Genomic DNA, 17,113 nt, shown 5'->3' with positions numbered 1-17,113 from the left:
CCCGTCAATCCCTTGCTGGTTAACATGGACAATAGATCAGAACCTATAAACTACACCTTGGAATCATTGAACCGAATATTGCGCACAATTCCAATGGAAAAATACAAGTTAATGGCCAATTCTGGTCTCCAGACAATCTATTGTGCGTAGAATTTGTGCACGCTGGTCACTAGGGAATCATCTCAGTATACGAATGTAGTTAACGCAACCGATGTGATAGATGCAGTGGAAAGTATAGATTAATTTGAAATCGGGAAGCTGTTTTAATTGGGAACTGGAGAACGCGGAAGTTGCAAATGAGAAATAAATATTTTCCAATGAAACAGTGAAAATGTGGAGAGAAAATACTCCCAGAGGAGGTAATTGATTCATTGGCACCTTTCAAATTGAGCTTCGGTATATCTGTTGAGAAGAGGTAATTAAAATAATGTGTCTTTACTTAAGGCCTTATGATCTAAGACCAAAACTTCACATCCAATGAACTATTTCTTTTGGTGTGTCACATCCAGTCGCTTCCATCAAGGTGTCAAAAACAACAAATAAGATGAATGACCAGGCGATCATTTTTTTCTTGAGGGCGTTTCTAATTTTGAACGGAGTTCGTCTCGTATCGGCACGAAGCCAAGGACCATGAATTTGATTGAACCTCTCCCCCGTTCTGTCCCCCTCAAATAACATTTACAGCAGCAAATGAGGCCGTTCGCCTCAAAACGTCAGTCAAGTCACCAGCCCTCGAATAAAACCATTTCGTAAATAATGGGTTATCCAAAACTTCGAGTTAGGAGAACGTTAATGCATATGTGAAAAATACAACTCATTGGTGTATTAAAGTTATCTTTACTCGGATGGTATTGGATTCAAGGGTGAACTGGCAGCTGTTTTTATATACCAGAAGTTCACTTGTAACTTCACAATACTGGATGACGCTGTTGTCACAGTAAGAAGTTTAACAACACCAGGTTAAAGTCCAACAGGTTTATTTGGTAGCAAAAGCCACACAAGCTTTCGGAGCTCCAAGCCCCTTCACATAACCTGGTGTTGTTAAACTTCTTACTGTGTTTACCCCAGTCTGACGCTGTTGTCCACAGTGAAGCAGTTTAGCCTGTATTGCTATATTTGAAAATGATTTGCTTTTAACTGATCCCTTTCCGATAACAACGTCAGAGAATCCAGATCTTGAATTACAGTGGGAAAAAAATCTCAGTCGACGATGTGTGTAACTTGCCCACGATGGAAGGGCAGACGTGGCGGCGGGGATGGATATTCTGGTAGCATTGGCAGAGATGAAAAAGCGGTCAATCGCACAGTGATAAAAAAAAGACACCTTTCACACCAGTGGCAAGGGGTTTAGATCCTAAAACCGTCTACAGTTAAACCAAGAAAGTAAGAGGGCTGTCTGGATGCCGTGTGCCACTGGCAATAGATTGACGCATGCCGCACATTGGCATGAAGTGGTTTCTCCCAAAGATAATAGTGCAAGAGCCCACGCTCATATCCACCACTCATTTGTTCACCCTGGGATTAGACATTATAAAACTGTCATTTGTTATACATGGGTGGAATAAATAAAATATTTAGTTCCATTTTTTAGCCGCGTCTTATTAGCGCTAGTTGTCATGTGTGTGACCAAGAACACCTCAGTATCCAAATCGGGCTAATGCATTTCAAGTGCTTTAATAAAAAGCGGTGTGCAATTTGGTTTGGTTTTCTTTATTTTACAGCCTCAATTACATTATTAATGCCTACGAGTGCCAGTGGAGCCACAGTAAAAATAAAGGGAAACTTCTATAAGGAATATTATTTCCTATCTCTTCGGTGTGGGAAAGTGATCGTGGGTACCAATAGCATTGATGCTAATAGTGGGATTATCAGCTCTGTCACCGTAATGCAATTTGTATTAACTAAGTTTGAGATGAATTACATGTAATAACTATTAAGTACTTTGCTGCACTTTCACCAGGAAGAAGCATTCAACTGTTTAATAAGAGATTTCTGCTTCTTAGTGAGATATTTGGGCAAAGCGCCCGTGTTTAGTTAAGAAAATATGTACGATCTTATATTTCACATTCCTTTACTCATGACGATGCTTTATTTTAAAACTAGTCATGAGTTAACATGCAAGAACATAACTTCTGAAACTCATGACATCTAGCATATTTTGATATTAACGTGCAGTCATTTTGAGATTAAATAGAATCCTGGTACTCCAATTTCAAGTGCGTTGTTATTGACTATTATTTCACAATCAGTCCTCTACTTATTTAGCAACTCTTGTGTTTACACAATCACCTCGTGAGAATGGAGTTGTGGAGAAAAGTGTAAGTAGAAATATAATTGACCAGAATGTAAACTGCTGTCCGATACTGAGGTACTCGTGTGTCGCATTTCATTGGCTTACAATGTCAAAACATCCACACAATCCAGGTTAAAACCGGTTTATAAATATTTATTACATTCAATAAATGAAATGGGTTATCTACACATGAGGCAAGGAAACATAGTGACAAATATTAAATAAGTAGCACTGATAACAGCATTTTAAAATGACATCTGAGGCTGGTACTCGTTGCCGTGAGGTACTTTTGCAGCTTTTAAGGTTCGTCCTGCTGGAGTGGATATCCCTGTGTATTGATGTTACCTGGGAACGGCTGCTGGCCCGAGGATCCTCCCCATCTTCTTGAACCCCTGCTACTCATGTGACACTGCATCTGCTTGGACAAAGCAAGCGCGTTGGAAGCAGTTTCTCTCTGCTCCGGCTAGCAGAAGAGAAGCGAAACAAGGCACAGACTGTAGCATCGCACGGTCGTACCTCGAATCCTTGACTCAAGCAGCAATACAAAGAAGCTGGAGTAAGCCGTTGGCTGAACTTGTGATCAACTTTTCGGCTTTGGTGGGTAAATTCGAAGAAAGAAGCAATGATCACTTCTGCTTGGCCAAAGTGTGCGAGTCAACACAAGTGCTCGGGTGCCTGGGGCTGACTCCTTGATATATATGTTAATAGACTTACGTATATATTATATTTCCCTACTGTTTAATCTCTTTTAATGGCTACGGCTGTTATTATCAGCACAAGAAAAGATGCCTGTCATGAAAGGGTTGCTTGCGCCTCAGAACACCTTTTTGGATACAATTGCAACACGATTCGACGGAACTCGTAAGTGTTTGAACTGCATGGATGTATGTCGTGAATAATGTTTGGTGCAGAAATCGGGGTGGGAGGAAGGAATGGATGTTTCCGAACTCGATTGTAGAAGCTTAATATTTGATGGAGGATATCCTAGGATTTTTATATTAAAAGTAAAAACTTTGTTTGCCAGCCCCGCGGTTTCTATGTAGAGAGATGGAGCAGGCTCTAAAATCGCAAGCAATGTCTAGTTGTAGTAGCACGCTTTCACTCCAACTTGGTGAAATCGTAACCGGAACATAGACCTTCCCTGTAGCTAAAAGACACAGGGGGTGTCTGGCATCGTAATTACAATGTTCAGTCTATTACACCGCCTGCTACTGAAAAAGAAAATGTGTTGGGTAACTGCTTTTTGTTATGTGGTAATTGACCAGCTGTGACATGACATCGTGCAGTGCTGTAATCCGACCCGTTTACAATAAGGCAGGACTGGTACATTGGAGTCTGCAGACCTCCAGAATCTCCCAGAGCGACCGAACTCGATTCCCTCCAACAATGCATTGCTTGGCTGAAATCTGGGAGCCGTTGAAATCGCCCAGCCCATTCCCATCTTTTAGTCTTATTTAATATCTAACAGTTACAATCCCGAATATTAGATTTTCTTTTGGGACCGCTGTGCCTATAGCCTCGTGGTTTCAGCACCATGGTCAGAGACAATAGTGTGATTCCGAAACAACCAGCAAGAAAGCTGTTCTGCTCTTAACCTAACCACCGGAAAGGCAGAATTCCCGATCAATGCTTCCTGGTCCTTTCATCCACTTCAGTTCTGAGCAATGATACAGCCAGATAAGTTTAAATAGTTTAAAAAACGAATAACTACGATTTGCAGTGTAAACATTCCTTATGAAAAAACGCCATACTTGAAACATTTGTCCGATTATTTAAAATCTCTTTTGACGGTCGCTCCTTTGGATTACTCGATTTTAATGTTATAAAAACGGATACTTTAAACGTTGGTTCCCTGTGATTATAATGATCAGAATTCCAGATACGGGCTTCAGATAGTTGTGAACATGTTACATGAACCTGACTAAAAATCTCAAAAACAACATCGTTTAATGAAAGATTTGGAAATCGCTTGACCTTTGGCATGGTCCTTTCCGACATTCGGGTTTGTATTTCACTAATGAATCAGGGTACTTGCGAATGTGAAATACAATGCTTTTCTTAAGTGTACAGGAAGCCCTTGAAGGTTCTACTTTCTCAGAGGCAACTCGCATCTGCTACAATATAGTCAAATAGAGTCGAAAGTGGGGGCTCTAGGATTGTTTGTATTCCACAGTCTGCTGCAACAATTGCCGTGAATGATGGATGCTTAATGTGGGAGAAAGCTGGATATTACTGACACCACAAAGTTATTAGTGCATAACAACACCTGGCATAGCTGGCAGTAAATCGAAGGCAGTGGGAAACCAATTGGGTCCATGATCACCACCCATTTTTAGATGAGATGAGTGTCCTTAGCTTCAAAATGACATTCGGTGGTGCATGTATATATAAACACACACACACTTGATGGGTGATCATTAATGGGTCCAGCCAGTGGGCGTTCGAAGGGGATCATCCGTTCTGACTGTTTGCCCCTCTGTGGCTATGTTCATTGTTGGGTGTCCCTGGAAAGGAAGCACATGGTGTCTGCCATCACCATCAAGACCTTCCATGCCCAGTGGGCACTGCAGGGACTGTGGTGTTTTATTGATCCCTTCAATCACATTTTGTTTTGATGCTTTAAGTTGCCTTTGAGATTCCATGTACTTTGACGCAGAATCCTTTTAAGGAGCTGCATTTTATCCATCAGTTTGTTGATTTTATTTCGTTAACCAAAAGAGTCTCACTTGTGGAGTGAATTGCACCTAACTAAGGCTTTATTAGTTGTAGGTGTTAGCACACATACAAATCATGTCCACTGGAAGCATGCAGAGCAGGCAAATCACAACATTTGTTCAGTGTGCAACACTGATTTAACATTAGCAATGTCATTTGGAGTTGAACACACCAGTCAATGCCCTCTTGTAAACTTGCACAGCTGAATATGCATTCAGTGGCTAGAAGGACCTCCCTCCCCACCAGTGCTATATTAAAGAATCATTAAATTCCAGACCTCTGGCTGGAGGTCTGACCAGTGGTGTTCCGCAGGGCTCTGTACTGGGACCTCTGCTATTTGTGATATATATAAATGATTTGGAAGAAGGTATAATTGGTGTTATCAGCAAGTTTGCGGATGACACAAAGATAGCTGGACTTGCGGATAGCGATGAGCATTGTCGGGCAATATAGCAGGATATAGATAGGCTGGAAAATTGGGCGAAGAGGTGGCAGATGGAATTTAATCTGGATAAATGCGAAATGATGCATTTTGGAAGAAATAATGTAGGGAAGAGTTATACAATAAATGGCAGAGCCATCAAGAGTATAGAAGCACAGAGGGACCTAGGTGTGCAAGTCCACAAATCCTTGAAGGTGGCAACACAGGTGGAGAAAGTGGCGAAGAAGGCATATGGTATGCTTGCCTTTATAGGACGGGGTATAGAGTATAAAAGCTGGAGTCTGATGATGCAGCTGTATAGAACGCTGGTTAGGCAACATTTGGAGTACTGCGTCCAGTTCTGGTCGCCGCACTACCAGAAGGACGTGGAGGCGTTAGAGAGAGTGCAGAGAAGGTTTACCAGGATGTTGCCTGGTATGGAGGGTCTTAGCTATGAGGAGAGATTGGGTAAACTGGGGTTGTTCTCCCTGGAAAGACGGAGAATGAGGGGAGATCTAATAGAGGTGTACAAGATTATGAAGGGGATAGATAGGGTGAACGGTGGGAAGCTTTTTCCCAGATCAGAAGTGACGATCACGAGGGGTCACGGGCTCAAGGTGAGAGGGGCGAAGTATAACTCAGATATTAGAGGGATGTCCTTTACAAAGAGGGTGGTGGGGGCCTGGAATGCACTGCCAAGGAGGGTGGTGGAGGCAGACACGCTGACATCGTTTAAGACTTACCTGGATAGTCACATGTGCAGCCTGGGAATGGAGGGATACAAACGATTGGTCTAGTTGGACCAATGAGCGGCACAGGCTTGGAGGGCCGAAGGGCCTGTTTCCTGTGCTGTACTGTTCTCTGTTCTTCCTTCTTTAAATGCTTGCAGATTAGTTATTAATTGATTTCTTTGGGCTGCTGTTATGATGCTACAAGTGTTTGGCACTTTCTGTAGTTGTTTAAAGTTGCAAACGTCTACACAGTGTGGTGTTGCAGGTGCTGAAGCAGTTTTAGATAAGCTCAAGGTTCTACACAAACTAATTGGCCTTTGATATGAGAATGCATTCCACTTGGAAAGCAGCATGATTTGGAGAATGAACAGAGGCTGCAAAAGACAGATTTTCTCCTGGAAAGGGAGAAGTTGGAGAGCTCTCGGCAATCTCAGAGCAGGGCAAGGACTACAGTGCGGTAGCTGAGAAAGTGATCATACCATATTTGTTTCTTTGTTCCTTTCAGGCTTGCTCCGGAGATATTAATAACATTTGACAGTTTGCTCTTTATTGTTGTGTAAGGCAGGTTACTAAGACACACTTTTATAAGACATGATGTGGAGTTGCCGGTGTTGGACTGGGGGAGGCACAGTAAGTAGTCTCACAACACCAGGTTCAAGTCCAATAGGTTTACTTGGTAGCATGAGCATTCAGAGTGCTGCCCCTTCATCACTCACCCGATAAAGGGGCAGCGCTCCAAAAGCTCATGCTACCAAATAAACCTGTTGGACTTTAACCTTTTATAAGACAACTAACTACATTTTATTTTTCTTGCTGGAGAAAAGCAGGGAGGAATCGCACATAAGGCTTGACTAGGATTGCAGATTTTCCCACAGTGCAGAGTGCCATTCATTGCATGCATATCACTTTATAGGTGCTGTATGCCAACTCTAGCCCATACCAGAGCCAAAAGGGATTCCACTCCCTCAACATCCAGCTGGTATGTGGCAAATTATGCAGGTCAATTCCTGGTATCTTAGCAGAAGTCACAGTATCTTCATTTCGTGGAAGTCTGCTATTGCAAAGGTTGTCTGCTGGGCAACATTGACTGCCTGCTGATGACATGACTGTTCACTCCAACGAGCAACCCATGCACACACATACAGCATGCATACAATGAGAGTCATACTGCCACACACAATGTGATGGAACAGGCCATCAGCATGCTGAAACAACAGTTCCACTTCCTGGACCATTCTGGAGAAGCCCTGCAGTCCACGGAACAATGGGTGTCAAATATTTGTGCTTGTTTGCTCTATGCTCTATATTCTCATTGTCACAAGGAGACTGAACATGCCACCAGCTGTACAGCAGAAGGATGAGGAGGTGGAAGAGAGGAGGCAACCTAGACAGCCCCTGTATGGCCAGCTATCCATGAAGAACCCACCTGAGTGCAATGCCAATAACACAAACCCCAATTCCCTATTCACCAGTCGTCTCAAACTTTACCTTCCTTCTTTCACTGACCATCACAACATCCACTGGACCTTAATGCAAAAAATGCAACCACTAAAAATAAATTTCAAAGTTTCATTTGCGTAAAAAAAAAAAAGGCCACCAAATCACACTTGCGAATTCCATTAGGGCCTGTGTGTCCTGTGCCGTTGCTTGTTCTAGTGCTCCAGGCAGTGCTACCCTAATGAAGGCTGGTGGAAAGTTGCTGTCTTTCAATGGAGAGGGGACATGATCTCACAGGTCAATCTTGATCAGCTCTGGGCTTAGAAGGACTGGTTGCCGACTGCACTGCCTCTGCATGGACTAAAGCTGGCTGACAGGTGACAGCAAGCGTACTGGTAGAGTGGCAATGGTCGGTGGATAATTGCTGACTTTCAGAGGACAGCAAATTTTCACTCCACGGTGTCACTGCAAGTCCCTTGGAGTGGCCCTTCAACAATCTTAGTGAGCTATTGGAGGACAGACTGTTGGCTTGCTGTGATGCCCTGCCAGCCCCTTTGCACACTATGACAGTCATGACAACATGTGTTATGCAATCTATTTGGGTGATGTGACGGTCATGGTAAAACTGTTGGTGTGTGCAGCCTGTGAGGTGTGAGTTTTGCAGTTGTGCTAGGTGTCTGGGAGTGATATGAAGCATTTGAATATCAGGTGTGAGGCCTGATTGACAAGAGATTTTTGTTAGGTAAGTGATGGGGATGTGGCAATGTGAACAGTATCTGAGGCTAGAAAGTGGAATGTGAAGATGCCTTGACCACTTGTATGAGCATATGTTTATATGAGCTTATTCATTAGAAGCAGGAGTTGGCCATTTGGCCCTTCACGCCTGCATTTCCATTCAGTAAGATCGTGGCTGATCTGATTATGGCCTCAACTTCACATTCTAACCCTCTTCCAAATGGACCTCTGAAAGCCTAAGAGCTTGGTCTCCTCCATGTTGTTCCATTCTTTACTGCGTTTCCCAGGCCATTTGCTCTTCAACTATGACTCCCAGCATCTGCCCCAGCCACAATATACTTAAGTTTATTTATTATTGTCACAAGTAGGCTTACATTAACACTGCAATGAAGTTACTGTGAAAATCCCCTAGTCGCCACACTCCAATCAGCATATTCGGGTACACTGAGGGAAAATTGAGCATGGTCAGTGCACCTAAACAGCATGTCTTTCAGACTGTGGGAGGAGGAAACTGGAGCACCCAGAGGAAACCTACGCAGAACGTGGAGACTCCGCACAGACAGTGATCCAAGCTGGGAATTGAACCTGGGTCCCCGGTGCTGTGAGGCAGCAGTGCTAACCACTGTGGCACCATGCCTTTAAACACCCTTTAAATGTTGCTGGCTTGGTTTAAGAGCTACTGTTGCCCCTTTGCTGATGCATTGGGTCCTGGAGGCCCAACTGCATCTGCCCCATGGTGTGCGAGCCCTCAGAGAGAGCCTTCTGAATTGGGCCATGCTCTTGAGGCCTGCAGCTACGCCCTCTGTGTCTCGAGCACGCTTTTCAGCCATGCCTTGGACCCTGCCACCCATGGCAACCACTTCTTGCCCCAGGCTTTCCACTGCGGTTGCCATTCTTGCAGTGTTGGCCTAGGTGCCACGCAATGCCGGCACCATCTCCTGTAATTGAAGGCTGTGGGACTCCTCAAAACAGAGTTTCAGTTGCTGAAATGTTGCTGACAGCTCCTCCTACAATTCCCCAACTCTGCCTTTGCATCTCCAGCAGCTTCGGGAGAAGTGATCCCAGCGGCCCGGCACCTGGCTGGGACCCAGCTTATTCCTTGGCTCCAGGAGACCTCCACATGCCTGAGCTCTCAGACATACCCACCTCCAACTGATGGCCATCAACAGCGGTGTGGTGCTCACCAGAGAGTGCCCCAGAAGCCTCAACACTAATGTGTCCCACTATGATGATCGTAACTGCATTGGTGGATGGTGCATGTGATGTCTGTGTTGAATATTGGGTGCTTTCCATAGAAACCATAGAACCATAGAAAATTACAGCTCAGAAACAGGCCTTTCTGCCCTTGTCTGTGCCGAACCATTTTTTGCCTAGTCCCACTGACCTGCACTTGGACCATATCCCTCCACACCCCTCTCATCCATGAACCCGTCCAAGTTTTTCTTAAATGTTAAGCATTTACCACTTTATCCGGCAGCTCATTCCACACTCCCACCACTCTCTGCGTGAAGAAGCCCTCCCTAATATTCCCTTTAAACTTTTCTCCTTTCACCCTTAACCCATGCCCTCTGGGTTTTTTCTCCCCTCGTCTCAGTGGAAAAAGCCTGCTTGCATTCACTCTATCTATACCCATCAAAATCTTATACACCTCTATCAAATCTCCCCTCATTCTTCTATGCTCCAGGGAATAAAGTCCCAACCTATTTAATCTCTGTCTGTAACTCAGCTTCTCATGTCCCGGCAACATCCTTGTGAACCTTCTCTGCTTTCTTTCAACCTTATTTACATCCTTCCTGTAACTAGGTGACAAACTGTACACAATACTCTAAATTCGGCCTCACCAATGCCTTGTATAACCTTACCATAACACCAACTTTTATACTCGATAGTCCGATTTATAAAGGCCAATGTACCAAAGGCACTCTTTACGACCCTATCCACCTGTGACGTCACTTTTAGGGAATTCTGTACCTGTATTCCCAGATCCCTCTGTTCAACTGCACTCTTCAGAGTCCTACCATTTACCCTGTACGTTCTACTTTGGTTTGCCCTTCCAAAGTGCAATATCTCTCACTTGTCTGCGTTAAATTCCATTTGCCATTTTTCAGCCCATTTTTCTAGTTGGTCCAAATCCCTCTGCAAGCTTTGAAAACCTTCCTCACTGTCCACTACACCTCCAATCTTTGTATCATCAGCAAACCTGCTGATCCAATTTACCACATTATCATCCAGATCATTGATATAGATGACAAACAACAATGGACCCAACACTGATCCCTGCGGCACACCACTAGTCACAGGCCTCCACTCAGAGAAGCAATCCTCCACAACCACTCTCTGGCTTCTTCCATTGAGCCAGTGTCTAATCCAATTTACTACCTCCAATTTACTACCTTTCCTCAAAGGTGCCGTTGAACAGGGGGGTCCTGAGTATGGAGCCGTGTTAACACTCCTTCGATTGGGGTGACAGCTGCCAGACCTGGTTCTTCTTATAGTTAGTGGGACCTTGGATGGAATGTCAGCAGGCAGCCACAGAGCCTGTCCAGAAGACAGATGGCAGGGTAACCAGTGCAACATCAGTGAGGTTGGGAGTTGACCTTATAAGCAACACCTCGGGGGTCATTCAGTAGCCAGGGCAATGCATGCAACACAAACGCCAAGCTAGTGGTGACACCCAACATGAGGATCCCCATACTGGCACAAGCTCCCCCAAACCCCTGTACCCATGTAAGCCCTCCACTTCACTCCTCACCATGGCAGTGGCTGAGGAAACCCCCTCCCCGCCCATCCCAGAACTCCAGGGGTTGGTGCTCAGTGATACTTACTACTTGGATCCCCTTCACTACTGCTGCACCTGAATCACATTTTTATAGAGCATTAGTGATTCACGCTGTCGTGATGTCACACCGGAGTGGTGGGAAGCATTCGAGGGTGGTGGTGGTGGCGCTAGCATCTGACATCGCTAATGATATTGAAATTCATGCTAATAATCTTGGTTTGTGCCTCTAAAAGGTGGCTAGAAAGGTAACAAACCTTTCCACGCCAAGCGCAAATCAGAGTTTTTGCATCTCATGCTATTTTCCCAGCTCATCATGCAGAGCTGGTAAGATTGTGTCCCATGTCTCCAATGTCTTCTTCAGCTTCCACTTCTGTCCAGTGCAGCACTGTCACTTCAGGAACTGGAGAGATGCTGGCCAATATGATTGGCTGGCAGTTCTCTAAGGCAGGACTTGTTCCAGGTGAGGCATGGAAATTCCTCCTGAAGCCAATCAATGCTCATTGGAACGAGGCAGTCGGAATGTATTACCCACCGATTCTTTGGATGGCCTTTGGGTTTTTAGTTCAAAAAAATGGAACAAACATTTGGGATTGCATGGTGTTCAACTGGATTCCCTAATCAATAAAAGAGATTTACTTGAACATTAGAATGTAGCGCAAGAAGTGAGTTGGTTAGAAGGTCATGGGAAACCTGCAATTTAGCATTCCCCCATGTATTGCTGTGGGGAATTTCTGATCAGAGGTTTCTCAAGCAGCACCTGGAATATGTGTGAAAGCAGTAACCTGCTGAAGCCACCAAGTCCATAACTCAGTGAAGTTACCGGGGTCCCTGGCACTCGGGAAGAGAGAGAAATTGGCTCATTTTGGCTGAGAAACAGATTCTACAGATTTTAATAATGCCCTGTCCTCCACCCAGATCCATCTTTTTTGGATTAAAAATCCATTTGTGGATTTTACCTTGACAAGGCGAAGTCATTTTGAAGAAAGCCTTTCTAAGGAATATTGCTAAATTAAAATCAAATGTATATAAAAGCAAAATGCTGCTGATATTGGAACTATGAAATAATAGCAGAAAATACTGGAAATATGCAGCAAGACTGGCAGCAGCTGTGGAGAGTGAAACTATTAACATTTCAGATATCAGAATATATACTTCCTGATTGTTGTATTTTCACATTACCTTTGTTAGTGACCATATCAGAAACTCCAAGGTATACTGTGAGGTTAGCCTCGACCCTAACTTTTCCTTTTGATTTTGGCATTAGAGTGAACATAAGGTATTTCACTCCAGGTATAATTCAACTTACCCACTAGGAAGCTTTTATCAACACAAACTTTATTTAAGAATACAATTAGAATATAACAAAAAGAATCAACATACCTTTTACCAATTAAAATACTTAAACATGACAAAATATAATTCTTAATAATTGTCTATCACTATAGTTCAAATTACAAGCATTATCCCCATAGACATAAATCCCTTTTTCAGAACCAGTAGCACCAAAAACCGATATGCTCACATATATGCTAGATTTCCATCCTTTTAACACCTCTGGACAGAGGTCCAGATAGCAGTTTCCAGGGAAAGATATATCCTCAAACAGCAGAATTTCAGAGAAATAAACCTTGTCTCTGGCAGATCCTAGTCTCCAGACTTCAGAGATTCAAAGCTACTTCTAATTTCCACAGCTTCTGAAAAGCAACGGAGCTTGATTTTTCTGTGTAAGCCTAGCTGCACCCAGTCATATGACCTCACCTGTCAATCAACGTAATCAAGTCCGACTCTGCAAAACCCCAGGGGAAAATACTAAAAACAACAGGACGGTATTAGTCCAGATTAAAATAAACATTCTAGCAATTAGGCACAATTATGCTGCTGCAGTAACAATGCGATACAGACAAAGCAGCACCAGTAATAAAAAATACTGCAAAAACAGATCCTGCACAAGGAATGTGACAAATACATTTCTTAAAGGCGCAGTATCATTACACATTGCACAAGTGACTGCAAGTACAAAGAACAGTACAGCACAGGAACAGGCCCTTCGGCCCACCAAGCCAAGCCTGCGCCGATCATGTTGTCCTATCGAGACCAACCGTTTATATCCCTCTATTCCTCCCCTGTTCATGTGTCTATCCAGATGTCTTAAATGTTGTTAACATATGTGCCTCAACCACCTGACTTGGTAGTGCATTCCAGGCCCTCATCATCCTCTATGAAAAAAAACTTCCCTCGCACATCTCCGCTGAACCTTCCCCTCTTACCTTGAACTTGTGCCCCCTTGTAATTGTCATTTCTGCCCTGGGGAAAAACTTCCAACTGTTCACCCTATCTATATCCCTCATAATTTTATAAACTTCTATCAGGTCACCCCTCAGCCTCCGTCTTTCAAGGGAGAACAATACCAGTTTATTCAATCTCTCCTCATAGCTAAAATAACCTCTGAAAACAATAAACCCACAGTATTCTTAGAAAGGAAAACCTTGGTTCTAGCTCTCTAAAGTTAGTTGCTGATAGTTAGCTGACTTATGAGTTCCACAGTTCACCAACTGGCCAAGTAACCAACCATCACTACTACATCTAACTGGTTATGGAGGTGCTTGGACCCAAGGTTTATACAGCAGTTTACAGCTTATAAAGAATAAAACATATTGATCAAATGTACAGCAACAGCAGGTGTGTTAAAACATTGAACAGAATTAATTATCTTTTGCTATATTTTGCAGTTTGTCTTTTTCATTGTGCACAGCTGTGGCTCAGTGGGTAGCATTCTTGCTTTTTAGTTAAAATATCCTGTGTACAAGTTCTATAATCTGTGATTAATGTTGCAGGTGGTGCCTTTTGTTTGAGATGTTAAACTGATGTTCCATTTACCTTCTCAGGTGATGTAAACAATGGAGGTGCCTCCAATAGGAGGGCATCAGTGCTTGTCATTGTATTAGGTACAGCAATAAGAGTCTCCATAAGCTGACTTATGTTTGGGGATACATGAACATTGAGAATGATGCCGGCAAGAGATTGAAAAGTCTCAATTGTTACACAGCTTGCACATCCTGATGTGAAGCCACCTCTAATATGTTTCCAGGCCCCAACACAGCGGGTGGCTATTGCACCGCCCGACTCCTTCAAAAAAGATGCCTATTGATTGAGGTTGTTGCTATTCAGAGCCCACTTCTGAGAAAATCTCCTGGAAGTGGGAACAGGAGGGTTGGGGGAGCAGAAGGGGGGCGGAAACAGGATGGGGTGGGGAGGGGGAGAGAGGGAAGGGACAGAGGGAGGAAGAGGGTGGGGGGAGGGAGACAGAAACAGTGTGGGGAGGAGGGAAGGGAGGGAGGTGGCAACAGGGTCGATGAGGGAAGAGAGGGAGGCAGGAACAGGTTGAGGGGGGGAGGGAGGGGAAGGAGGTGGGATCAGGATGGGAGAAGGGGAGGGGGAGGTGGGAACAGGGTGGGGAGGAAAAAGGGAGGTGGGGACAGGCTAGGAGGAAGGGAGGCGGTGACAGGGTGGCAGAAGGAGTGAAGGAAGGGAGGTGGGGGCAGAGGAGGGAGGAAAGGAAGGGAGGTGGGGAGGGAATTGAATTGATCTATTATTGTCACATGAATTGGGATACAGTGAAAAATGTTTCTTGTGAGCCAAACAGACAAAACATACCGTTCATAGAATGCATAGGGAAGAAGGAAAGGATCGGGTTCAGAATATAGTGTTGCAGTTATCAATAGGGTGAAGAGAAAGATCAGCTTAATATGTGATAGGACTATTCAAAAGTATGATGACTGCATGGAAGAAACTGTTCTTGAGTCGGTTGGTACATGTTTTCAGAATTTTGTATCCTTTTCCCGACAGAAAAGGGGGAAGAGTCCAGGGTGTGATTATGCTGGCTACTTTCCCGAGGCAGCGGGAAGTATAGATGGAGTCAATGGATGGGAGGCTGGTTTGAATGATGGACTGGGCTACATTCACAACTCATTGTAGAATCTTGCAGTCTTGATCAGAGCAGGGGTCATATTAAGCTGTGATACATGCAGAAAGGATGCTTTCTATGGTGCATCTGTAAAAAGTGTTGAGAGTCAGAGTGGACATGTCGAATTTCCTTAGTCTTTTGAGAAGTAGAGGCATTGGTGGACTTTATTGACTATGGCGTCGGCGTGGAGGAACCAGAACAGATTGTTGGTGATCTGAACACCTAGTAACGTGAAGCTCTCACCCATCACCACTTAAACACCTTTGATGTAGACAAGGGCATGTCCTCCACTATGTTTCCTGAAATCGATGACTATCTCCTTTACTGACATTGAGGGAGATGGGAAAGGAAGGGAGGGTAAAACGGGATGGACAAGTGGGGAGGGAGAGGAGATGGGAACAGGGTGGAAGGTAGGGATGTGGGAACAGTACAGGCGAGTGGGGAGGAAGGGAAGGAAGGGATGCGGGCACACGGCAGGTGAGTGGGGAGGATTGGAAGGACGAGAGATGGGAACAGGCAGTGTGGGATAAAGAAGGAAAGGAGGTGGCAACCAGGCGTGGGGCTGGGGAACAGGGCAGGGGGATGGAAGGAAGGGAGGTGGGAACAGAGCAGGAGGTAGGGAGAGAAGGAAGGGAGTTGGGAACAGTGTGGGTGGGATTGTATGAGGGAGGAGTTGTCAAGGGTGAACTGGGAAAACAAGCTAAGATACAGGTCAGTCAATGAGCAGTGGCAGATATTCAAACAGCTGGTCCAAAACACTCAACAGGAGTTTGTTCCAATCAAAAAGTGGGATCACACGAGAATTGGGCAAAATCATTGTTAACGAAGGAAGTCAAAGATAATGTTAAATTGAAAAGCAGGATATACAAAGTGATAAGGAACAGTGCTAGACCAAATGAATTTTGAGGGAAAACTTGCATGTAGCATAAAACAAACAGTAAGAGTTTTTATGGATATATAATTAGGAAGCCGGCAGCTAAGGTAAGTGTGGGACCTGCACTGAATGAGGCTGGTGAATTGATAACAGCAATTAAGAAATGGTGGCTATATTAAATAAAGCTTTTGCATTAGTCTTCACTGTGGAAGACATTGCAAATATTCCTAAGATATCAGATGGATTGATTTCAAATAACAGGGTAGAACGTTGCCAGGGCATGATGAACTGCACTCTAGGGTTTTAACAGAAGTGGCTGCAGAGGTAGTGAACCCATTGGTTGAAAATTTTCATCAGTTGCTGAATTCCGCAAGGGTCCCAGAAGATTGAAAAACAGCCAATGTGACTTCCTTGTTCAAAAAAAGAGAAAGGCAGAAGGCAGGAAACTATAAACCAGTTAGTTTAATATCTATTATTGGCAAGATAATCAAAGAAGAAGTAGCTAACTGTTTAGGAAAACTGAATATAATCAAACCTAGTCAACATGGTTTTATGAAAGGTCAATCATGTTTTACAAATTTGTTTGAATTCTTTGAGGAGGGAACAGGACAACAAATAGAGGGAAACCTGTAGATGTATGTATTTAGATTTCCAAAAGGCATTTGACAAGGTGCCACATAAGAGGCTGGTGCATAAAGTAAAAGCCCATGGAATTGGAGGAAGCGTGTTAGCATGGATTGAAAGCTGGCTTCACATAGAAAACGGAGTTGGCCTGTAATTGTTCATTATTTACATTGATGAACTGGAGGAAAGAACAGAATTCAAGGTTTCCAAATTTGCCGATGATACAAAGATAGGTGGAAGAGCAAGTTGTGATAAGGATATTGTGGTTCTGCAATAAGATAGAGATAGATTGGGTGACTGGGTGAAAACCTGGCAAATAGAGTTTAATATAGGGAAGCGCGAGGTCATGCACTTTGGTAGAAGGAATCAAAAGGCAGAGTATTATCTAAATGGAGAGAGACTGCAAGTGAGTGAAGTAAAGAGGGATCTAGGTGTTCTTGTGCATGAATCACCAAAAGCTAGATGGGTGATCTAATTCAAACATATGATCCTGAGGGGGCTTAACAGGGTAGATAGTGAGATGTTTTCACGAGTGGGAGA

At 43.9% G+C, this 17,113-nt stretch overlaps 1 protein-coding gene across 1 annotated transcript in view; it reads left to right on the top strand.

The window, feature by feature from the left end:
• The first annotated feature begins 3,078 nt into the window (after positions 1–3,078).
• Positions 3,079–17,113, top strand: part of kcnh3 (potassium voltage-gated channel, subfamily H (eag-related), member 3) — a 717,440-nt gene continuing 703,405 nt past the window's right edge. Inside the window, exon 1 of the mRNA XM_078227725.1 lies at positions 3,079–3,154. Within this exon, the coding sequence (XP_078083851.1) occupies positions 3,079–3,154 (76 nt within the window). The remainder of the gene's footprint in view (positions 3,155–17,113) is intronic.

Source organism: Mustelus asterias, chromosome 14 (assembly GCF_964213995.1).
Source record: "Mustelus asterias chromosome 14, sMusAst1.hap1.1, whole genome shotgun sequence".
Taxonomy (NCBI): domain Eukaryota; kingdom Metazoa; phylum Chordata; class Chondrichthyes; order Carcharhiniformes; family Triakidae; genus Mustelus; species Mustelus asterias.
Note: the sequence above shows the minus strand (reverse complement) of the source record. Positions and strands in the feature narration are given on the sequence as shown.